The 25,855-nt window shown below is 41.3% G+C and overlaps 1 protein-coding gene across 7 annotated transcripts in view; it reads right to left on the reverse strand.

Moving 5' to 3' along the window:
* Positions 1 to 25,855, reverse strand: part of Abca6 (ATP binding cassette subfamily A member 6) — a 69,586-nt gene that overhangs the window by 21,667 nt on the left and 22,064 nt on the right. For 5 of the 7 annotated variants that reach the window (XM_087572497.1, NM_001430211.1, NM_001430212.1 and 2 more), the window contains 12 exon segments: positions 21,747 to 21,857; positions 21,230 to 21,405; positions 20,906 to 21,025; positions 20,529 to 20,667; positions 19,927 to 20,017; positions 18,808 to 18,947; positions 16,103 to 16,219; positions 14,805 to 14,988; positions 13,598 to 13,764; positions 11,133 to 11,266; positions 9,727 to 9,864; positions 3,450 to 3,557 (listed from right to left, as the gene is read on the reverse strand). In XM_087572497.1, the coding sequence (XP_087428623.1) occupies positions 3,450 to 3,557; positions 9,727 to 9,864; positions 11,133 to 11,266; positions 13,598 to 13,764; positions 14,805 to 14,988; positions 16,103 to 16,219; positions 18,808 to 18,947; positions 19,927 to 20,017; positions 20,529 to 20,667; positions 20,906 to 21,025; positions 21,230 to 21,405; positions 21,747 to 21,857 (1,625 nt within the window). 7 annotated transcript variants of the gene reach the window in all.

Genomic DNA, 25,855 nt, shown 5'->3' on the forward strand with positions numbered 1-25,855 from the left:
TGTGTCAAACTATGGTGTGGGTGTTGGAGTTCTGTGGTCTGAGATCATGAAGTGAGGGTTCATCTTCAGAAATGTCAAGTTGAGTTGTTGGTTTTGGACATTTGTTTTTGGGGTCACAGGCTGGGCTCTGGCTGCCCCCAGTAAGCCAGGGCTCACAGTCCACCCTAACGTGTCACTCAAAGGGACAAAGATTACCAAAAGGCAGAGAAAAGCGATTGGTCCAAGCAGTCACATCGGGAAGACAAGAAACAGATGAAAGGGTCTAATCAGGGATGCTGACATGAGGTTTGGGTTCCCAGAGTGGCATGCACAACAGGGAACATGCACAACTAAGCAGGCACAGTGAAGGTGTGGGCCATTGTGGACCCATCCCACTCTCGGCTCCGTCTCTCCAGCAAGGTGGTCTGCTAAAGTTGTAAGAACTGTGTGAAACCTCTCTGTGGGGGACAAGATCCTTTTCTGTCTGGCATCAAGCTTCAGCCTTTTCCTCCTCCTAAAATGGTTTCTAGGAAAAGTTTAATTCTTTGGAGATTATTGTTTTACTAGTCTGGTCACCAAAAGGATGTTGGGGAACTCTCCTGTTAAAGTAGCAGTGCCTCATGACTGGCTTTCTGAACTTGGCACAAAATGGAGACCCCCTTTCTCAGTGGGCTTTCCCGTCTCTGCCTGTCATCGTGTGGAGAGTGTCTCTGAACACAGGTAGCTTGGCCTTGGCTGAAAACTGACCTCATACAGAGTCTCCGCAAGGCTGCACAACCCAGCACACACTCTGGTTTCCTGCCCACAAGATGATTAGATGCTGCATTATAACTAATCAGTCCTTCTTGCTCCCTGTATGCTGAGACCCTTTCCACCCAGACTCATAAAAGGCTCTTATATACCCTACCCCTGAAACAATAAAGTAGACTTGTCTCGCTGCAGTGGATTCCAGAGGTCATTCCACTCATATTCCCTGCTGTCTGACCCTGCTCTCCACCTCTGCTCCCTTTGTCCCCTCAGGTTGTTGTCCAACAGCCGTGGGGAGACAGAGGGGTCACAGGAGGAACATAAATGTTTGTATAATGTAGGCATGTTATTGTGTACTGTGTAAAGACACCCTGATTACTCAAATGCTGGTTTCTGTCACACACACACACACACACACACACACACACACACACACACACACACACACACACCCTGTGTCTGTTTGCAATCTTTATCCTGAGATTCTCCTGTCTCAGTGTTGTGTAAACATTGCTCCCTAACTATTCTCTGGTTGGTCAATAAAGGAGCTGATCAGCCAATGACTGATCAGGGAAGACAATAGGGATGGACTTCCTCCCAGCCAGAGGAAGGGGAAGAAGAGCAAGAAATAGGGATTCACCATAAGGAGGGTCCAGGTGAGACCATGAGAAAACACCTGGAGACCAGAGAGCCAGATCAGTATTAAAATGCAGGTATCACTAGGATTTTAACTGGGAAGTAGCCAGATTGGCTTAGAGGATTAAAGTACAATAATAGTGCTCAGTTGTTGTGCCCTTAAAGCTTGTTAAATAAGTATAAGAATCCAGTCTCAACTATTTGGGAGCCAGCTGGCTTAGAAGGAAAACCACAACACCAATAAAAATGCTACCAACACTATAAAAGCTACCAATCTCTTTTGCTAATCCCGTGATCCCACACCTTCAGGGGACAAGCTGTCTCACAGCACTTACTTCATTCACCTCTTGTATGCACCAGCATCCTTGCTTTAGGACAGACCCCTCTCCTGGTGGAATCACTGGTGTGTGCTTGTTAGCATCGAACCTAATGCTCTCAATAATCCCCGATCCCTGCGATTGATTTTATGAGATATTCAATTATGTTCCCAAGCACGTGCTACTGTGAAACTGGACGTGAGGGCAGTCAATGTATGCAAAGCCCATGGGATGTTAATCTACTCTTTGATACATATGACATTTTAAAAAAAATGTGTATCAACATTTAACTTAAATCACATGCAAAGAGATTTCTGACTGACTTCTTCATGTGTAAAAAGTGCTGGACTGGTGGACCTTGTCATAATGGAGATATAAATTCACTTTATTTGCTTGTCTTAAAAATGTATGGCTAACATTGCCTGGCTTATATAAGCATTGCACATGTGTGCATGTGTGGGGGTGGTTGAAACTACAAGAATTTTTAAGGTAAATTAATAATGTATAACTATTGAAAATAATTACATTGTGTTTAAGAACCTGAGACCCACAAATCAAATTCCCTAACCACATTTTGCTTGGTACACCGATGTGCAATGCCATGTTAATCCATGGATAATGAAAAGACCTCTAAATATTTTCTAGTTCTCATTACGTGAGGTCAGGTGTGGGGGTTTCCAAAAATAAGCTTTCTAAGTTGCTGGCAATAATTCCAAACTACATTATACTAAATTAGGCCATGTTTCAGTGCATCCCCATGCCCCAAAGAAAAAATATTTTGCACGTATATGATTAAAAATACAAATACTGAGCTGTGAATGAGCCAGTCTCAAGGAGAAGAGTGGGAGAGCTGTCCCTCTCACTGTGTCTCCCTGCTGTGTCATGGATGAGGGAGAGATATCCTTCTCCTTCCTCCTCCTTTACCACTGTGCCAGGTGGGAGAACGCCCTGGGGTCATACGAACAGGAGAGCTGGCCCTGCAGCTTGCCTGGGCAGCACAGTAGACCTGGCTCTGGGGGTAGGAATTGCAGATGAGTCAGCCCAAGAGCTGTCCATGACACTTGTCTTCTGGGCAGTGGTATATAGATGAGAGATAGCCTCCTCTCTTCCCGCATCCCTCACCGTCTATGGCAGAAGGGAGAGCTGGCCCTGTGGTTATGAGAGTGGGAGAACTGGCCATGTCCCTCACCAGCTGCAAAGCTCAGGAAAGCCCTGGGCCTTACCTGGGCAGCAGAATAGAGGTAGCCCTGGTTGTGGGGGTGGGGGAGGTAGGAGTCGGGGGCTGAGGTGGGAATGGGGGGTGGTGCTGGTGAGAGTGTGAGAGCCAGAGGGTTGGCCATCTCCGATACCTGCCAGGCCCAGATTCAGGCTTTGAACTGGCCCACCCCAACACCCACCCCTTTGATGAACTACTGGAGTTCTACAGACCCAAAACTACAGGATCTCCATGACACAGGGCACAACAGGAGTGCCAGTGAGGTTCTGGGGTTGATAGAGTAGCAGAGGCCAGACTGATGATTCATTGCAACCAACATTCACAAGCAAAGAAGTGTGGACAAAAGGGAGTACTATGGGACACACTGTGACACACTGCAGCTTCTACAGTGAGATTTTTTCCCCCTCTGTCAGGAGGTGGCAAGGTTGAGGGTAAGGAGACGATGTGTGGGATTGGGGTACGTGATGTGAAATTCAGAAAGAACGAATAAAAAGCTTTTTTTTAAAAAAATACAATGATTGAAATTATTAGCATCCCCTACCCACACTTCTTACTTTAAAATCACTGATGCTACTCATGGCGATATGTGGAGAAACACTGCACACAATAAACAGAATGGACAGGGAAGCTTCCAGTATCCCAAACCAGACCACCACGATGCCCTGCAAATACAAAAGGAGTTTTAGTGGCAGATCCAAGTATCATCTATTGATCTGCAAAACCGTACCTATCACTTACCACAAGACTTCAACTCAAAACACAGAAGAAGCCAAGACTATGTTAGGACCTACTTTCGGATATATATCCAAAAGAACAAGCAGGGGTCTTTTGAAGAGATATCCAGACAGCCATGTTAATAGCATCCTAACGACAACCCAGGATGCAGAAAGAACTCAAAGGCCATTAGCAGGAGTATGAAGAAACAAAACCAAATACATACATATCTGTATAGTAAGCATTGTTCAGCTTTAACGGGAAGAAAATCCTGTCAAAGGTTTCAAGACAGATCCGCTTGGAATATACAATGTGAAACAGAAACAAACCAGCCAAAAGGTACAAATGCTGTGTGTTTCCACTGCATGGGGTATGTAAAGTAGTCAAATTCCTAGAAACAGTAAGCGAGAAGGTGGTTACCGGAAGCAGAGGAGAATTAAGAGGAGAATTAAATTGGCGTTTAGTGGATGCAGAGTTCCTCCTGCCTTAGACCAAGGAATTCTGAGTGCTGAGCAAACTGTAAATAAAATCAGTTTACAAGTCCAGGCCGGTAGCTAGAGGGACGTCTCAATGGTAGAGTGCCTGTCAGTCCTGCAGAGAACCCGGGTTCCCTTCCCAGCATCCACCCAGAGCTTACGACTGACTCTTCTACGGCTCTCTTCTGGCTTCTTGGACACTGCATGCACAGAGTATACAGACATACGTGCAGACAAAACACCTATGCATGTAAAATAAATGCACCTATTTTTTAAATGAAAAAAATCAAGAGGCCGCTAACCACTGCTTCTTCTCTTTTCCCTTGAGATCCTAGGGATCAAACTTAGCACAACCTTGAATGTGCTAGATAAGTTTTATACCTCCAAGCTACATTCCCCAGCCCCTGGCTTTAAGTTTCAAAGAGTTCCCTTAAGTTCTTACTTCTTGAATCATCCCGTGTCCTCCCCATCACACAGTCATGTGTACAATACTTTAGCTCATAGGTATAAACACACACACATATAAACACACATAAATATAATGTATATAAATACATTTTATACACATATATTATATACATGTGTTTTATATACATTTATGTTACGTGTGTATTATATATATAAATATATAATGCACGTGCATACACTATATGATGTGTGTATTGTGTATACATATAGTATGTATAATATATATGTGTGTATATTATATGTGTATATATGTGTGTGTTCATATATGAATATATATTCATCACTGATCCGCTAAGTATATTCCATCTCACTTTTTCCATTATCTGCAGAAAACCTACACTAGCATGTACTTCCAGCTCTGCTGATTCAGTGGAAGCTACTTTGAGACATTTTCATAAACTAAGATTCCCCACGGCTGGTCCATTTCTGATCCTGCTTCCAATGGGAAACATCTGGAGTCCATTTTAACTATTTCTCTTGTCCATCAGAAGATGAATCCCACTGCAAACACTTGAAATAAGGAGGAAATGATCACACAGTGGTTACATAGGCAACGTCTATACCACAACAACGGTGGCATGGGAAAATGCTGTGAACGGATACTCTTGAGTTGTGTGAAGACATCTGTTTGTCATTCATTAGTCTTAGTTCCTGCACAACTGTGTCCCACAAAGAAAGCTCCCACCTACGTCTGCATCTTGTAGCGCACCCCTACCTTCGGGGCTTTGGGCTTTGTCTTGAGATCATCCGTTCAGGGTTGGTTTTAGGGCAGAGACTAGTTTCGTTCTTGTTAGCACAGATATTGAGGCTTCTCCATACCATTTGTCAAAAACGCTATCTTTTCAGCAGTGTGACTTCTTGGTGTATTTGTCAAAATCATATGGCTGAAGTTGCATCGATTTATGTCTGGATCTTCTATCCGCTGATATCTGTGCTAAGACCACGTTCTTTTCACCACTAATGCTCTGTAGTGTAACTTGAAGTCAGGTAGAGTCAAAGCTCTGGCAGCACTAATTTACTCATAATCGCTTTGACCGCGTAGGGCATTTTGTGTTTCCATATGAATTCCAAGATTATTTTACTGCTTCTCCTTAGAAGAGTAATGGAATTTAGCCAAGATTATGTTGAATCTCAAGATTACTTTAGGTAGAACGGCCATATTCACAATACTGGTTCTACAAGTAAATCTATAGAAAGAGAGTATCTTCCCATTTTCTAGTCTCTTCCTTAGTTTATTTTAAGCAAAATGGGGGAAGGGCTTGAAGAGTTTTATCATTTTCATTGTTTCTCAACATCTCCATTTCCTCTCATGTCCCTCTGACTCCATCTCAAATCCATTACCTTCTGTCTAAATATTATATACACACACATATGTACACCACACATCTACATGTATATATAACCTACATTATATATGTATATTCATATTGCATATACATATGTATGTATAACTTATGAATGCATTAAATGTTTAGTGCTATCCCTACATGTATGTGTTTAGAGCTGACCAACCAGGGAGTTTGCCACTGGATAAAACTGATTCTTTCTTCAATATTATAAGTTTTCATTGTAGAGGTCTTTCACTTCCTTGGGTGGTTTATTACATTTTATGATTTTTAAGAATTATTAGCTGGGCGTTGGTGGCATATCTTTAATCCCAGCAATCAGAAGACAGAGGCGGGCAGAGCTCTGTGAGCTTGAGGTTCCAGGACAGCCATTGTTGTCAGACAGAGAAACCCTGCCTCAAAAATAATAAAACAAAAATATATTTTTTAAAGATTTATTTATTTATTTTGTATATGAGTACACTGTAGCTGTCTTCAGACACACCAGAAGAGGGCATCGGATTCCCATTACAGATGGTTGTGAGCCACCATGTGGTTGCTGGGATTTGAACTCAGGACCTCTGGAAGAGCAGTCGGTGCTCTTAACCACTGAGCCATCTCTCCAGCCCACAAAAATATATTTTAAAAAGAAATATTTATTTATCTATTTTATGAATGTGGGTCCTTTTCTGTATGTGTAGCAATACAACAGAAGAGAACATCCGATCCCATTACAGAAAGTCGTAAGACATCATGTGGGTGCTGGGAATTGAACGCCAGGACTCTGAAAGAGAAGCCAGTGCCCTTAATTGCCGAACCATCTCTCCAGCCTGCATTTCGTGATTTCAAGGCTATTGTGATTGGGGATTATTTTCCTGCATTTCTTTTCAGTGTGTATCTAGGTAAACTACTGATTTTAATGCTAACTGTGCATTTTTCCTGATTTTTCGATGAAGTGTTTATTAGTTCTATGAGTTCATAGCACAGTCTTCTTTTTATTTTCTTTCATCATCATCACCATCATCATCATCCTCATCATCATCATCCTCATCATCATCACCACCACCACCACCACCACCACCATCATCATCATCATCATCATCATCATCATCATCACCATTTGGGTGTGCTGTCTGTGTGAGTGGGTGTAAGTCACATCTGCAGAGGACAACATTGTGGAATCAGTTCTCTCCTTCCACCTGCATGTAAATTCTGGGAATCAAACTCATGCCGTAGGGTTTTTATTGGGAGATCATTTGCCTTCCCACGAGGTCATGCCACTGGCCAGGTGTTGAAGTCTTTAGGGCCTCTTAGATACAAAATCAAATCATCTCTAAATAAGAAAGCCGATTTCTCCCTTCCCTGTTTGAATCTCCTATTTATTTCTATGGCTTTAGTGTTCTAGCTACAACTTGAAGCGTTCTACTGAGTAAGAACAGAGAAAGGAGGCACACCCTTGCCTTGTTCCTGATTTTAATGAAAACGTTTCAAGTTCCTTTCCACTTAGCATGACGTTGACTATGGGTTTGTCATAAACAGCTCTCCTTATGTGTCAATGGTGCCTATATCCCTAATCTCTCCAGCACTTTTTGTAATATTTCTTTTATATTTTGAGATTATAACATAATTAAGCCATTCCCCCCTTCCCTTTCCTCCCTCCAAACTCCCTCTCTCATACATCCTTCCTTGCTCTGTTCCAAACTCATGGCCTCCTTTTCATAATTGTCATGTCTACATGCACACATGTATGCTTCAATACATAAATACAACCTGGCCAGTCTATATACCGTTATTTGTGTGTATTGGTTTTCAGGGCTGACCATTAATTGGATAATCAACTGGTGAGCTCCTCCCTGGGGAAGACTATTTCTCCTGCTCTCAGCACTCCTTAGTTGCCTGCATTTCTTTGTGCAGGGTTGAGGCTTCAAGATCTTCTCACCTACCCCACCCATGTTAGCACATCTATCGTTCTTGTCTTTCTTCAGCTCAAAACGGAAGATATTGGAGTTTGTCAAAGGCATTTTATGCAACTATTGCAATGATTATGTAACTTTTGTTCTGGAGGACATCTCTATGACTAATCAATTTTACTTACATACAGACATCCGACAATCCCTGCATCTCTGAAATGGAATCAGACCAATCAAAATACTTTAAATATTTTCCTCAGTTTGCTTTATGAATGATTTACTGAGAATTTCTGTATTTGTGTGCATCAAAGAAATTAGTGTGTAGTTTTCTTACTTTATTGTTCTGCTCTATGTGGTTTGGGTACTGACATGAAGGAGACTTCGTATGTGAGACCAGAAGTCTTTTCTCCTACCTTTGCAATCTGCTAAGCCCTGGCTTTAATTTTTCTTTAAGAATCTGGTAGAATTCTTCACTAACTTCATCAGGACCTGGACTTTGGTGTTTTTTTTAATCATAAGGATTTTATTACCTCTTCAATTTAATTGTTTACTATAGGTATGTTTAAATTTTTTTTTATCTCATTTTGGTACAGCATATGCATCTATAAGTTCATCCATCCTGGACAAAGAATACAAATTAGGACTACTTCGAGACTGGTTCTCACAGTTAGAAGAGCTACTTTCAAGGAAGTGGTGGAGAGGAAGTGGGAGAAGGGGAATAAATAAAAATTTATTCACTGTTGGTGGGAGCGTAAACTGCTGACGCTGCTGTAGATATCAATGCAGAGATTACTCAGAAAAGCTAAAAGGGAAGCTACTGCATGACCCAGATACATGACTCTTATAAAATTATCCAAAGGACTCTAGATTGACAGGAAAAGTTACATAGGCTGCTGGGGAAGAAAAGTCATCAGTGGGCCCTGCTTGCTACAATATTTACCTGCCCGGCAAGATAGAACCAACCATTCCTGCAATGACGGCAAGATCATTAAGGGAAGAGATAATGGCTTTGCAACTAGATTTGAGATCTTCTCCATGGAAGGTAATGGGTGACTGTTACTGTAAATCTGGTCAAAAACCTGTAACTGGGGAGGTCACAGTACCTCCAGGGGATGGAGTGTACCACCGGTGTATTGATAAACAGACATGGAGCCATAATGCCTCCTGAACATTATGTTTATACCCATAGACGAATGCTGATCTTGTTTCTTTTTTGTGTAGCAGGAGGTGACGGCTGCTGCAGAGACTCACAACTGGTCACACTGCTGACTGAGAACAAGTGGTTTTTGAACACTCGAACCTGAAGAAGACATCTATATCATCCATTTGGAAGTCAAGGGAGCAATCATGGAAGATGGGGTGGGAAGACTGCTATGGTCACAGGAGGCAGAGGAGCAAATGAAATCCTGTCTCCAGGCTACCCCAGGCCACTGCAATCACAAGCAGAGGGAAGCCACAGCTTCCTGCAAAGCAACTACACACTAGGATGGGTGTTGAGTCCACTGGGGAAGAACAAGGGAGTCAACAGAGGTGCAAAAGGAGTAAGAGGGGATAGTTAAAGGGAATACACCCACAGTGCATTCTGTACGTATACGAAATTGTCAAAAATAAATTGGAATTTTGTCAAAACACAGAAATGGGAAATCACTGTCATTTCTGGACTAGGCTAACAAAAAAGGAAGTAGAATGACTCTAAGGCATGATGGTCTCTCTTGTTCTGTCTCTTGCCAATGCCTCCCTTCTAGAAACTTCCTAAAGCCTGGATTGTGAAAGTGCAGCCTGTGTCTATCTCTCTTGCAACTCAGACAAGCCGAGGGGTTGGTGGCATGAGTCAGACAGCGTACAACTCTGAGGACGCATTAACTATCCTTAGGGTCAACGATCAAATATGAGTGTCATCTTTTTGATTGTTCGGGATCAAACGAATGTAGTACTCACTGATGAGAGTACATCTTCCTCAAGCCTGATGTGCTGTGTATGATTGAGCATGCGAAGGATTCCATTGCTGATAACATTCATCAATATGGGAAAGCAGTGTAGCCTCTTGGTGTTACACACAGCTGAAAATCTGTAGTCCTTAAAAAACAACAAGAAAAGTAAGATTAAAGTCTTTGAAAAAGTAAAGGAACTGCATGCGCCTGCACACAGACAGACAGACAGACAGACAGACACACACACACACACACACACACACACACACACACCACAAATTCTAGCTGTGTATCGATGTTCAATTTAACTAGCTTTTCTGAGCCTCTTTTTCTCATCTATGAACGAGGAGTCTAAATGAACTCATACAGGGTTTGAGGTCCTTAGACAGTGAACAGGACAGAGACAAACCTACTTGATTCTACATTTTACTAGTGCAATCAATTTTGGTATCACTTCGTCCCTATTTTGAGAAGGAGGAAACTTCAGTTTGTAGAGTTTAAAGGCCCCCCATAACTGTTGTCAATGGTGAGCATGCACATAGGGAGTGAACATGGAATACAGGAGATTTTCATGGTTACATTGCCATAGAACCTTTATGATTTTGAAGATAACATTAATACTTAATGTCTATGAAAACACGCATCACAGAAATTCAGTATTGTCTGTTACAGGAATACTATCCATGGTGTGTGTAGTGGATATACAAGACACACCAAGCAGCTGTCAAACAAGGAGTTTCCCAAAGCTGACATCAAAATGATGACTCACTTTACAACATATTAAATATTATATATTTTTAAATATGTTTAAATGTTTACAATGTGTTAAAAGGGGCAAATTTTTAAGGCTTCTAGTGTTTTGTTTTACTCGTAGCAGGAAAGAAAGACATGCTTTTGATTAATTTTGTCTCTTCTCTTACCTTTATTGAAACACAAATAAGACTCAGGCATCCATTAGGATGAATTTGCAACACGTGTGCCCCTTAATAAGTCCCCCGAAGGCTTACACTGAACTTGAAATGCACGGGGAGTCATTTCCTATTTTAGATTTCATGTGGATCTGACGGTATTTAATGTACTTTCTCAATATATAAAACATCACCACTCACTTGACTTAAAGAAGGGTAGTTAAATTCATGATTGCATTCATTAATGATGATTGATTTCGTAAGTAATTTACCAAAGCAAGTCATCCGTTCCCTTTCGATGCGAGACTACTTAATTTGAAACAAAGGTGAAAAATGTTCCACCGAAATGTTTATTCAATGCGGACTCACATGCTTTGCTAAGTTGAGTTAGCATATATTAGCTTCCTGTGCTTTTTAAAACGGTTACAGGGTTACAGCGTAGGCCTTTGATGCTGGGTTTGAGTAGGTGCAGTCACCAAGGCAGAATCCAAGAGGAAAAGCATACCTTTTGTCTTCCGGAAACTATAATGGCTCCGTTGTAGGAAAGGCTCTCAGTGGCGTTTCTGTTCTCAAAGTCATCTACTTCCAAAACTATGTTTTGATGCTTCAGCGACTGCACGAAATCTTCAATATTTGACTCTAGTGTGATTTTTGATAATGGGGGTGGGGGAAGACAATATGAAAGCAAGTAAAAAACAAAACTTTTCACGAGCCCTATAAAGTTAACATCCTAGCATCCGTACCCTACCCTGAGCATACTTCATAAATAACATAATACTACGGCTGGCCTAAAAGTTATAAATCAGTCACTCACCCATCGCCTATTTAGCAAATCTTACATTATGGCGAACATTATGATGAAGTACCATCATGATTCCACGTAAGGTAAGTTAGTATGTATACTTCAAACAAGATAATTCTATTTTATAACGTTTATTTTTAGATGCGTATAAATTGATAGTTTCTGAAAAATTAATATGAGAAATACTACAGATTGTTCAGCCTGATAACATTTTCCTCTCCTTCATATTCTTAACAAATAAATAAAAATATTAAAATGTGTACATATAATTCATGTTTTCCACATTTGAAAAATGTATATTTTTTTGGGAAATAAAAAAAGGATGCCACCATAAATCAAAAATCCTTAAGCATTCTAAAAGAAGAAAATGTGTGAAATTTACATGGGAGAGAAATAAAATTGAGAAAAACTCATGGCCTGGTGCACACGGGAGAAAAATAGTAAATCAGTTTCTACAACGTCAAACAAAACTCAAGCGGATAACTGAGTTATCCTGCTCTGAGCCACAATCACGGGTGCTATTACCGGCTAGAGCTGGAGCGAGATGAGCGGTCAGGGGCACTCCGTGTTCCACACAAAGACAACTTCTCTAGTCATCTCTGGGACACCCCTTGTTTATAAAATACGGTGTCTAAGAAGAGAAGCAGGTCAAGACTTGGAGTAATCCCAAACAACGACCATCAAGGAAAATTAGAATGGACAATGGAAGAGACCATTTTTCTGGCCTTTGAAACAAGAGATCGTACTAGAAACACACAGTGTTCTAAGAATTGGACAAATAGTGTCAAACTTGAGACAAATCCGGGTCCCCCTGAGATGGAATGGGACACATGTAGAAAACCATATTTACATCTACTCTGGGGCAGTCGCACATCACAACTCCATTCCACAGTAGGCTACAAATAACGGTGTCCCACAGTCATATAAACCAAACAAGGATTTTCATATGAAAAGATGAACACGCTGTTAATGATCATATCAAACTTAGAGGAGGAGAAATAAGGCAGAATAAATCCCCAAAATACTTGACAAAAGTGTCGGGTGTGGGGTTGAGAGAATACAAGTGTATCATCCTCATACTGAGTGGGGAGGGCCCTGTGGAATGGCCACAGTCGGATGGGCAATGGGCAATTCTAAATGTTTGCAAATAAGGCACAACTCGACACTTTCGGCTTTAGAGAAAGAAGACATTTTACTTTCCAGACCTGCAATGGAAGAGACTAGAGAATGAAAATCAAAACACTGCACAGCCTTGAATCAAAAACACCTATGGAAAGTAGGAATCAGCGAGAAATTCAGGAAAAGACAGCTGCTACTCTGAATGGTGTGTGTGTGTGTGTGTGTGTGTGTGTGTGTGTGTGTGTGTGTGTGTGTGTGTGTGTGTGTGTGTGTTGTTTTTTAATTAACTAATTTATTCTTGTTTTTACTTTACATCCTGATCACAACTTTCCCTTCCTCCTCTCCTCCCAGTCTCCCCTCTCCCTCCCCATCCACTCCTCAGAAAACTCCCTGGATATCAACCTGCCTTGGCATAAAGGGTACTGCTATTCTGAATGTTCTAACACCTTCGGAAGAAACATAAAACCTTTTCTTTTGAGTGAAGCAATTACCCATTCTCTGAATAAGAAAATAAGGAGTTTTCCTGAATCTTCACCCAAGTGCACAAAGAGTAGACACATTGTCTTTGCTCGTCAATCAATACATATTACAAGCATGATACATAGTAACTAGTGGTAGCAAAAAGATGTAGAGTATCCAGCTAAGATACAGCTCTCTCTCTCTGTCTCTGTCTATGTCTGTCTCTGTCTGTCTCTGTCTCTCTCTCTGTCTCTCTGTCTCTCTCTGTCTCTCTGTCTCTGTCTCTGTCTCTCTCTCTCTCTCTCTCTCTCTCTCTCACACACACACACACACACACACACACACACACACACACACAGAGCAATGTCTGCCAGGTGTGAACAATGGAGACCAACTGAACAGTGACAAGACCCTTGTCCCATGTTCCCACCAGCCTTGTCCTCCCCCAGATCAGGGAACCTGTCCACCGCTCCTCACAAGTCATTTTCTATAAATTCACATCTTTCTTCTGTTAGATTCTCCCCCTCCCTCCTGTACCACTTGACAGTTAAAGCTTTATCTCTGTATTAAAACGCCGATCCCCTGTTCACCTGTGTTATTGATGACCAATAGACTGGTTCGCAGGCCCTGAGGGAGTTGTCCGGGAGACAGGAAATACAAGTCTGTTTTAAATTCCCAGTTGGTTTTTACCTCTATCAAAGCATTAGCCATGTATTCCGTAATCAGTGGGATCAATGAAATTCCAAGAAGCGGTAGACTAAACAATAAAGAAAAGTTACCACAGGACTCTACGGCATCGGCTTCCTCAGTAATACATTCCCCAACGGTCTGTTAGATATTTAGTCTACTTGTATGACAATCATAATGCTAAGTGCTGACATTCTGAATGTAGCACCCCAACATGTAACCGTACTTAAAAAAGCATTGTTAAATAAATGTTATTTAATCCGATTAGGAAAATCAAACAGTATGTATTCATAGACCCAGTAAAGAATTAATATTCAGGCTATCCCTCTGTCAGTAAAACCATTACTGTATTTATCTCTTGTCTAGTAGAAATGCTAGGTAATGTGCTCTATTTTTAAATGTTCTTGTAGCTTGCAACCTTTAAAAAATATTATCTTAAAAAAATAAATAAGTAATAAAACCTCACGGGAGGAATACAGGGACAAAGAGTGGAGCAGGGACTGAAGGAAAGTCATCCAAAGCTGACTGCCCTACCTGGGGATCCATCCATATGCAGCCACCAAACCCAGCCACTATCGAGAAGCACTTTCTGACAGGAGCCTGGTATGTGTCTCCTGAGAGGCTCTGCCAGAGCCTTACTGATACAGATGAGGATGCTTACAGCCAACTATTGGACTGAGCATGGGGACCCCAGTGAAGGAGTTAGAGAAGGGACTGAAGGAGTTGAAGGGGTTTGCAACCCCAAAAGAAGAATAACAATATCAACTAACCAAGAACTCCTGGGGACTAAACCACCAAAACCAGAGTAGACATGGAGGGACCCATGGCTCCAGCCACATATGTAGCACAGGATGGCCTTGTTGGGCATCAATAGGAGGGAAAGCCCTTGGTCCTGTGAAGGCTCGATGCCCCAGTGTAGGGGAATGCCAGGGTGTTGAGGTGGGAGTGGGAGCATCTTCACAGAAGCAGGGAGAAGGGGAAGGAGGATGGGAGAGGGGGAAAAGGGGATAACATTTGAAATATAAATATATAAAATATCCAATAAAAAAAACTTAAAAAGCCATGGCTTACCCCTCCCCCTAAAAATACTTACAGGACTCTGATACTCACAAGGTTAGAAATGCTTTCCTCTCTCGCCGTAGTTTTAGGACGCGAAGCCGTGCTATGGCACAGACCTGCATTCTCCACAGGCTCATAGCGCTCATGGTCTTCTGGGCTTTAGAGAGGGAAGGGGGAGCCACCTCCATTTCATTTAAGCTGTCAGAGTCTGTGAGGGTCTCCCCTTTCTCAAAGTCTGTGTGAACACACATGGGTATTGTGACTATCCTAAGGCATAGCGAACTTTCCTTCATAAAATAATTTAAATTACCTTATGTCTGATCTTATGTTGACACTTTTATTCAAAGTAATTATTTAAATATTTTCAATACCTCATTAACTTATTGTAACACCACCACCTTCGGGATTTTCCTTTTCTATAGTTATATTTTATAAATTGCAATATAGTGAACATTTTTAAATTAGTAAAAATGTCTTGAGTTGTACTGCAAGCATGGTACGAAAGCAGCATAATATCAAAACTCCCTGAGAACATATTGCTATATATATAACAAAACTAGAATTCAGAAGAGGGGTAATTTGGCTATGCTTGGCCATTGAAAAGGCAAATGTTTAATTGTAATACTATCCCACAGGAGTTCAAATATCATCCTCTTCACTGGGATCAGCAGTTGTCAATGCCTAAATACTTAATTCTACGGTGTCAATGACTTGGACTTGTGAGGAAAACATCATCAGCTCTGGAAATATTTAACACAGCTATGCAGTCCAGATCCATGAGCTATGAGCAGAAGGGCTTCTGAATAATCATCTAACTATTCGTAAATCTGAATTTATCCTCTGCAAAATGGTATCAATCACTTACTGAAAGAATTATGACAGTAATGAGATATGGGTATATCCTAGTGTCTGTCTACCTTGAACAAACTATCTGTAAAAGGAAACGCTCCAGAAAGGACAGTTATCGTGTCCCATGAAACTACTTGGAAGTTGTTAAGAATTCTCTCCATGTAGGCCTTCTCTCTTAACAAGCAAGAAACGATCTTTATAAGAAGTTAATGGCCAGCCCCCATACCTCTGACTAAGAACACTAAATGCCTTGAAGAACCCAACAAACCGTCCCATCAGGAGATAGAACTGCTGTAATCCTAAGCTGTTAGTTTTCCAAAGAGTAATTTATCAACACTAAAAATAGACCTAGCTGTACCTGTGAGGTCAGGAAAAACAAGAGCACACATCAAACAAGGAAGCCACGGTTACAGTGGTCACCCTCCTTAAAGAGTCACAAAAGCTAAACCGATACGTGGCCTTTGATTAACTGATTTCATGGAGTATGCAGAGAGTTTTACCCTGTGTGGTACTTGGTTCTCCTTCCAGGTTCATGAAGACTTCATTCAGAGTTGACATGGAGACTTCATAATTCATCAAGCCCTGGCCAGAATATTTATCGAGATCACTGAAGAACTCTTAAACCAACAGAAAGAATGCATAAACTTTCAAAATGATACAAATAAACTAACTCTAATAAAGTAACATTGGTATTAAATATGGTGTTCAGAAATATCGTGTCTTTGCAATACCATCATAATTGAAAAGAAAAATCACTCTCTCAGAAATTATTATGCCAAGTTTCATCTTCCAGGTGCCTTCCTATACCTTATATTCTTGGATTCTCATTTTCCTACAGACTTCCCTGAGGACTAAGAACAGTCATAAAGACCACAGCCATGCCACAACCCATATAAGCCTGTGCCCACAACTGGGCTTCTTCATGTAAGTGTAACACTTGCAGCTGCCCCTTCCTAAGCCACCCATTTTTACTTAAGCTCTCAACTTTATCCTCCGAGGACTTCCCAAAGTGACCTCCTCTCTTTTCCATCATAATTGTCTTCTATACCTTCTGGGTCAGACAGAATGCTACGGTGTCCACAAAGCGAAGGCCAAAAATAGCTTCCTCCCATCTCTCTTCATATATGTGTCTGTCTCCGAAAACTTGTCCACGTTAGTGGGTTACATCTTATAGACAGCTCAAGTGCGTATGCTGTCCATTTCCCTCCACAGAAGCTTCTCTCTTCTAGGTCACCAAGACCTTTGTATTTTAATTTCAATGAATAAGTCTTTCATTATTTGTAAATATAATATTTGCATTAATTCTTTGAAAATTGTTATATGTGCATACAGTGTATTTGCGTATTCAGCCCCATTGTCTCCTCGAACCTCCCTGGTTCCCTGTGTGGCTCTGTCACATGCCCCTTCTAACTTCATTAAATTTTTTTTCTTATTACTTCCTCTCCCTTTCTTTAACTTCCTGCTTTCCTTTTGGTCCTTAACAACACAATTTACTTGGGCTGTGAATACAGTTCAGAGGAAAAGTTTACCAGTCGCGTCTCGTCTCCATCTAACTACAGATAGAACTTTCAGTTCCTACATCCTTCGTGACTTCTCCTTTGCTTTCTCTCAGAGTTTCAGCTCTAAACAACTTTCTTGTTTAGAGCTCCACCCACAAATCCAGCTCCTAACCCATACCCATGTCCCTCAGATTCATGCCTGACTTTCTCCCTTTACCTCCAATGTCCTGTGAATAGAGGTCAACCCAGATTAAATTCTGAGACAGGGCACTGACACTTTCTTCTCACTAGGATGCAACTCTTCTCTTCACTAATTTATGATAAATACCATTCTACTCACTGATTGAAGCCAAATTCTAAAAGTCATACTGTGTACATCCCTTAAGACAGACCTTGCAGCTTTATCACGAAGTATATTTTGAAGACACCTACTCAATTCCACCTTTACCAGTGCCGTGGTAGACCAGAAGCCCCTCTGAGCCACTAAGTTAGCTCCATAGCTAGTCTCTTGTGGGCTACCCTGGTTGACCTTATCTGGAGTGATCTTAATGCCAAGAATGGAAGTAAGGTCATATGTGATGTCCCTCCTACTAAACCACTAAGCACATTGAGAAGCCACTGAGAGAGATGACCCAATGTGCTTAGAATAAAAATCAATGTCAATCATCAAATATTCAAAACCCTTCAACTCCATGAGCTATTCATGTACCCTACAACTTTATCCATTCCTACCCGCACTCTGCTCACTCTCTTAATCTCCATCAGACAAACTCTTAGCCTTCTCTTTGGACTGCATCTGATTCTGTGTCCTTTGACCCTATTCTATATAAACACCAGCACTAGCTAGCATGCATGAAGCCCTGTGTTTAATTTAATCCCTAGTATCATGCACACACACACACACACACACACACACACACACACACACACACACAAAGGGAGGTATGAAGACAGTACTTGACATAGTTTACTTTATACACACAGTTTATGCTTTTTAGGGTTACTTAGCCAAAAAATAAGCAAAAAAAAAAAAAAAAAAAGCAAACAAACAAAGAAAAACCACATAGCTTGTGACTGCTACCCAGCAGGCTGGAAGCCCATGCTAAATAAATAAACTATGTTTTCTTTTGAAACATAAATGCATGTACAATAAAATGAAAATACAAAAATACTTTTGCCATAGGCCTTCCTGTCATACATGTCCCCGTCTCTACTGTCATCACCAGAGTCAGTGAATCTGCTTACTAAACATCTACCTGATGAGGGTGGTTTTTTTTTTTTTTGACCTTAGATGCAGATAAGTTAATTTTCAGAGCAAGCCAAAAGGATGAAGAGTTACTATTCCTGAGTAAGTCCCTTAACTCATGATAGATGGGGGAAATGAGGAAGCAGTTTCTCCACGCCTCTCCACTAGTGAAGCCGCGGAGACATTGACTCTCATTTTCCGCCAATGGTGCTACACTCCTATTGCCCACCCTGGAACCCTGCTCCAGAATGCAAGCTTTCCCAGGTTTCCCTCTGCCCTCTGTCATGGCTCCTCCCTGCTAGTGCTTCCACTGATCAATGACCAAATAGCTTCAGTGCACTCAAATCTTCACCCTAACTTTTGTTGAATGATAAAGACTAAGACGAAACGTAGGTCCGTTAAAGAACAAAAATTATGACAAAATTCAAAGTGTTTATTCCATCCTAGTCATTTATATTACCTGGGAACTTGCTTGTCTTTTCCAGTGGCAAAGTGTACACAAGCTTTTCTTTGGTTTTTGCTTTTAGTTTAGCACCGGGGATGTGGTGATTGATGAAGGATGTTAACTGCTCTGAATCGCACGTTTCATTCATGAACAAACTAGGATTTCAAAACAAAATCATGACAAATAATACATTTCCAAACTGCTACACCACACACACACACGCACACACACACACGCGCGCGCGCGCACACACACACGCACACACACAGAGTGGCGTTGGTGGTACAGAGATGAACACAGCTGCCTTCCAAATACATACTCATTGCTGTTAATGTTATATGCATATTATAAAGATAAGCAGACAGGGGGATGACATCATACAAAAGAGGTTTCCAAGGGAAAGTCATTAGTGCACCTGGCTGTGAACAGAGAAATTAGTGTACCATCAAAACATTTTTGGTTTGCTTTTTGGGGGGGATTTCTGCCTTTTAGAATCCTTCTAGCCTACACTCCTCTTAGACACAGTCATCACAACTCTCTGGAACCATATTCAGTCCCTACTAACACTGGTTTTCTGGAAGTAGTGCCTTGTATTCTAAAGAGAGAATGAAAATACTACAGTACTCTATGGATTCACTGAGAAAGACGGGGAAGGAAGAGGTCGAAGCGTAGGCTGCAAAAGGCGGCAACCTGGGCAATTGATGAAGTATCCCCGTGGTGAGCACAGAGCTTTGGTTTACAATGAAGAAATATTGTATAGTTAACATTGACACAGATTGCAAGAAGCCAGAAAAATAGACAAAGTGTTTTACTGAACACTTCTCCCTCCATTTTGTCAGAGATGAGGCATGAGAGCTATTGGCTCTCAGGAACGCTCACCGCTGGTTTGCATACATATTGGGCTGGAAAGATGTCTCCGTTGTTTAGCAGCATTTGAGACTCTCCCAGAGGACCAGCGTTTCATTCCCAGTACCAAAGTCTGGCGGTTTGCAACTGCCTAAGGCTTCCTCTCCAGGGGACCCAATGTCTTCCTCTGACCTCAAGCACCGCCATAAGCAACACGCAGATAGGAGTAAAGAAAGAACAGACCTTTAAAAAACTTATCTATTTAGCCTTTCCTCAAAACTTCTTTACCTTAAGTGATATCCAAGACCCCACTTTCTCTTCAGGAAGACGGAAGACCCTGTACACTTGAGAGCCCCGTTGGAGAGGATCACTTTCCTGTCTGAGGAAACAAAGCACATCATCAGTAATTCTTTCCTCTCTATCAAAGAAAAGCAAGAATCGAAAGCTCAGAATTCCAAAGGCGTGCTCTGGAAGGCATGACCGTGCCTCCTGGACATTTCAAATTTTCAAACACATCTTATGTAATCGGAGCTCCCAATGCTAATCTTTTTAAGTTTCCTCCAACACATCCTAAAAGGGGAAATGGGCATTCTTCTGTCTGGATGATAAGGAGCAAGTGGCTAGTTTTCATGTAAACATATATCAAAGATTTGGGAGTTTAAGTAAAAATACAAATGAACTGGAAACAGCCAGCACAAGTTTTCTCTGCTGGCCACAATGCAACAAATGTGTAGCCAGTGCGGAACTCCAGGAGAGGAGTGGATTCCGATATCCTCTGGAACGCTTCGGAGTTGAGGTGATGAGAACAGGGCTCTTAACCCGAGAAATAAAGGTCACGTCCAAGTTTCCCGAAGTTTTCATGAGGACCCTGAAATAAAGTTATCAGTTACCAGCAAGGATGTCTGCCTCGTCGGTGAACTGCGTACTGAAGAGGATCACGCGGTCCGCCCTGCGTTCCTTCAGGAAACCCCACACTCGCTGCCTTGAGAAGGGATCGAGTCCCGCAGTAGGTTCATCTAAGAGCAAAATCTAGAAAGGATAAGGATAGTCAATATATGACCCCCCTCCACGTTAACTACTCCCACATAGTAACGTGGAGAACGATAAATAGAAATAATTGTAGTATATCGTTGTAGACGTAAGCGTAGCCGGTTCTCGCCGGATACGCTATGATAGCTAGAAGCTCTGTTGGCGTTCGTGGTACAAGAGCATGACTCTTTCTGAGCCTCTTACAACCTCCTTGCTTCCTGTGCCTAATCTTACTTACGCGAGGGTCTCCTAGAATGGCCACGCCAAAGGTGAGCTTTCTTTTCTGTCCTTCACTTAAATGTTCAGCCAGTTCATCCTGGATCGTCTGCATGTCCAACTCCGACAGGATTTGTTGTACCTGTACAAGAAACATACAAAGCCCCAAACACAAAACCATTCATAGTTTTACAAAGGGGAATGCCCATTAAAGAAGGTATTTTTATAGGATGTCTTTGCCTAAAGATCAGCCATGAGAGGTGGATGAGCGACCGAGAGGATTCTGTGGTGGTGACTGAACATGGTTAATGACGGGGAGCGGACATACAGGAAGCTCGCAGCCTACCTCTTGCTCCACGCTCTGCGGAACGATCCCTTTTATATTAGCGAAGAGGGTAAGGTTCTCCTTCACAGTGAGCGCATCAAATTGCACATTATGTTGAGGACAAACACCAATCATCTTTCTGATTTCCTTCAAGTCTTGTATCTCAGAGAGATTTTTATTGTACACCGTGGCTAACCCTAAAAAGGAGAAATTAAAATAGTTCAAGGTTAGCAAGGCGGCATTTCATTTGTATTTGGAGATCTCACTCAACAAAACTGTGACATCCACTCACAAATACATAAAATTACAACTTGGCTAAAAACTACTACTACTATTCTTAGCCTAAGTACCATGCAGCCCGTTTTCTCTGAGAGAACACACAATGGGCTACAAGTGAGTCCTGTGAAATCTGGGAACTGGGAAGTCCGTTCAAAGTCCTATAGTTCTAGGAAACAGCTTTAGATAATCATCGAGCTGTGGAATCCACCCTTGTTCCCTTAGCAGAGAGCTTGTCTGCAAGGTGTTGCTTTCTGCTTACCTGAAGTTGGAACAGACAGTCCATTGAGGATGTTTAGCAATGAAGATTTGCCTGCTCCACCATGGCCCAGAACTGCTGTGATTTGACTCTCATAGACATCGAAGAACAAGCCTGTTTCGGTATCAAGACTACGTTACTAGTAATAGAGTACAGTACGAGACAGGACTACACGCAGAACAAGACAACTGAATTTCATGATGAATTTAGCAATGCTTTGCATAACGCTTGAAGAACATGGTGACATAATCAATGCTGCTGACACACTGACGTCAGTAAAATACAGACCATATGGCACATTTAGGATCTAGAGACTAGCAGAAATCTGAAAGGGACCAAAGTATTGATAAAATAAAGATGAACAGATTACATTTCTAGTTAATAATTTTTAAAAAGACAAATCACTTAAAGACAATTTTGCGCTAGGTGTGGTGGAGCATGCATATAATCCCAGTGTTTAGCAAGGATCTCTATGAGTTAGAGATCAAACTGGTCTATGCAGAGATCCCAGGACATCCAGGGCTACATGGAGAGACATTGTCTCAAACAAAACAAAACAAAAACAAACAAAACCACCACAATGTTACACAACTAAATATGTAAATTGGCAACTTTTATATTTGTGTTTTGTTTTGGTTTTTGGTTTGAAACAATTGTAGCTTTGCAGCCCGGGCTGACCTGGCCTGGAATATTTGTAGTTTTCAAATAAAAAATACATAGCATGGCCAGTGAGATGGATCAGTGGGTAGGGACTCCGGCTGAAGAAGCTTGGCAACATGAGTTTTCTCTCCAGAACACACACAAAGGTAAAGAGAGAACCAGTTCCAGGAAGTTAGCCTCTCATTGTTGGATAAATACTGCGGTTCATGTACTGCCTCCACAAATACATCATACACAGATGTGAACACACACCAACCAATTAATCACAAGATACACTGAATACAATAAAATAAGGATACACAGCATTTTGAAGAACAAGAGCAAAGTGGCATTGGCAACCCTGGCTGATTCTCAGCACAGCAATAATTAAATATAAAAGTTGGTTTCCTCATCAGTGAAGTGTAAGAGAAAGTAATAAAACTTTCACGGGGTTGGGTATTTAGCTCAGTGGTAGAGCGCTTGCCTAGGAAGCTGCAAGGCCCTGGGTTCGGTCCCCAGCTCCGAAAAAAAGAACCAAAAAAAAAAAAAAAAAACTTTCACAGGGCTGGAGACATGGCTCAGCAGTTAAGAGCACTGACTGCTCCTCTGGAGGTCCTGAGTTCAAATCCCAGCACCCACAGGGTGGCTCACAATCATCTGTAACGGGATCTGATGCCCTCTTCTGGTGTGTCTGACAACTACAGTGTACTTGTATATATTAAATAAATAAATCTTTTTAAAGTGGGGGAGGTTGGAGAGATGGCTCAGCGGTTAAGAACACTGACTGCTCCTCCAGAGGTCCTGAGTTCAAATCCAAGCAACCACATGGTGGCTCACAACCGTCTGCAATGAGATTGGATGCCCTCTTCTGGTGTGTCTGAAGACAATTACGGTGTAATTATCTACATTAAGTAAATAAATCTTTTTAAAACAAATTTCATAAAATTAAATATGAAAATGTTCACATAGAGCCCTTAACATAGTTCCCAGTACACACTAAGTACTTAGAAATTAAATGTCTGTCACTGTTGTTGTCATTTTAATTGTGTCGACTTTATAAGTACGGTGTGTGATTTATGACTTTGGAGGTAAGTGATTTATTTTAGATATGGATCAGGAATCCTTAGCTGATCTTTTCAGTGATTCTGCTCCGATAACCCCATGTTCAGGAAACAGCAGTCTTTATGAAGACAAAGATTCACTGCCGCATGAAGACTTAGAAATGAGCTAAATGTCACCCACTGATGGGGTAGCGTCACTCAACGTGCTAATCATACAATGCAGTATGGTTTAGCCATGAAGATGGTAAAAGCGAGTCCTCAGAGGTGATCCAGATTAGCCACAGGACAGGCCTGCAAGAAGAGAAGTTTTAGAAACCGCTCTCCCTCCTGGCCTGGCCTGGCCTTCCAACGAATAATTCCACATGGAAAACAACCAAAAAGAGCCCAGGTCCAGACGGGTTTAGTGCAGAATTCTATCAGACCTTCATAGAAGACCTCGTACCAATATTATCCAAACTATTCCACAAAATTGAAACAGATGGATCACTACCGAATACCTTCTATGAAGCCACAATTACTCTTATACCTAAACCACACAAAGACCCAACAAAGAAAGAGAACTTCAGACCAATTTCCCTTATGAATATTGATGCAAAAATACTCAATAAAATTCTTACAAACCAAATCCAAGAATGCATCAAAACAATCATCCACGATGATCAAGTAGGCTTCATCCCAGGCATGCAGGGATGGTTTAATATACGAAAATCCATCAATATAATCCACTATATAAACAAACTCAAAGATAAGAACCACATGGTCATTTCATTAGATGCTGAGAAAGCATTTGACAAAATTCAACACCCCTTCATGATACAAGTCCTGGAAAGATCAGGAATTCAAGGCCCATATGTAAACATAGTAAAAGCAATATATAGCAAACCAGTAGCTAACACCACACTAAATGGAGAGAAACTTGAAGCAATCCCACTAAAATCAGGGACTAGACAAGGCTGTCCACTCTCTCCCTGCTTATTCAATATAGTATTCAAAGGCCTAGCCAGAGCAATCAGACAGCAAAAGGAGGTCAAAGGGATACAAATTGGGAGGGAAGAAATCAAAATATCACTATTTGCAGATGATATGATAGTGTACTTAAGTGATCCCAAAAGTTTCACCAGAGAACTACTTAACCTGATAAACAACTTCAGCAAAGTGTCAGGGTATAAAATTAACTCAAACAAATCAGTAGCCTTCCTCTACTCAAAGGATAAGCAGGCTGAGAAAGAAATTAAGGAAATGTCACACTTCACAATAGTCCCAAATAACATAAAATATCTTGGTGTGACTTTAACCAAGCAAGTGAAAGATCTGTATGACAAGAACTTCAAGTCTCTGAAGAAAGAAACTGAGGAAGATCTCAGAAGATGGAAAGATCTTCCAGGCTCATGGATTGGCAGGATTAATACAGTAAAGATGGCCATTTTGCCAAAGGCAATCTACAGATTCAATGCAATCCCCATCAAAATTCCTACTCAATTCTTTATAGAGATAGAAAGAGCAATTTGCAAATTCATTTGGAATAACAAAAAACCCAGGATAGCAAAACCTATCCTCAACAATAAAAGAACTTCTGGGGGAATCACCATCTCTGACTTCAAGCAGTATTACAGAGCAATAGTGATAAAAACTGTATGGTATTGGTATAGAGACAGGCAGATAGATCAGTGGAACAGAATTGAAGACCCAGAAATGAACCAACACAATTATGGTCACTTGATCTTTGACAAAGGAGCTAAAACCATCCAACGGAAGAAAGATAACATTTTCAACAAATGGCACTGGTTCAACTGGAGGTCAGCATGTAGAAGATTGCAAATCGATCCATTCTTATCACCTTGTACAAAGCTTAAGTCCAAGTGGATCAAGGACCTCCACATCAAACCAGATACACTCAAACTAATAGAGAAAAAGTGGGGAAGAATCTCAAACACATGGGCACTGGGGAAAAATTCCTGAACAAAATACCAATGGCTCATGCTTTAAGATCAAGAATCAAGAAATGGGACCTCATAAAACTGCAAAGCTTCTGTAAGGCAAAAGACATTGTCATTAGGACAAAATGGCAACCAACAGATTGGGAAAGGATCTTTATAGAGGGCTAATATCCAAAATATACAAAGAACTCAAGAAGTTAGACTCCAGAGAGCCAAATAACCCTACTAAAAATGGGGTACAGAGCTAAACAAAACATTCTCAGCTGAGGATTATCAAATGGCCAAAAAGCACCTAAAGAAATGTTCAACATCCTTAGTCACAGGGAAATGCAAATCAAAACAACCCTGAGATTCCACCTCACACCAGTCAGAATGACTAAGATAAAAAACTCAAGTGATAGCAGATGCTGGTGAGGATGTGGAGAAAGAGGAACACTCCTCCATTGTTGGTGGGATTGCAAACTGGTACAACCAC

The sequence above is a fragment of the Rattus norvegicus genome, chromosome 10, assembly GCF_021556685.1.
Source record: "Rattus norvegicus strain SHRSP/BbbUtx chromosome 10, alternate assembly SHRSP_T2T, whole genome shotgun sequence".
NCBI classification, from domain to species: Eukaryota; Metazoa; Chordata; class Mammalia; order Rodentia; family Muridae; genus Rattus; species Rattus norvegicus.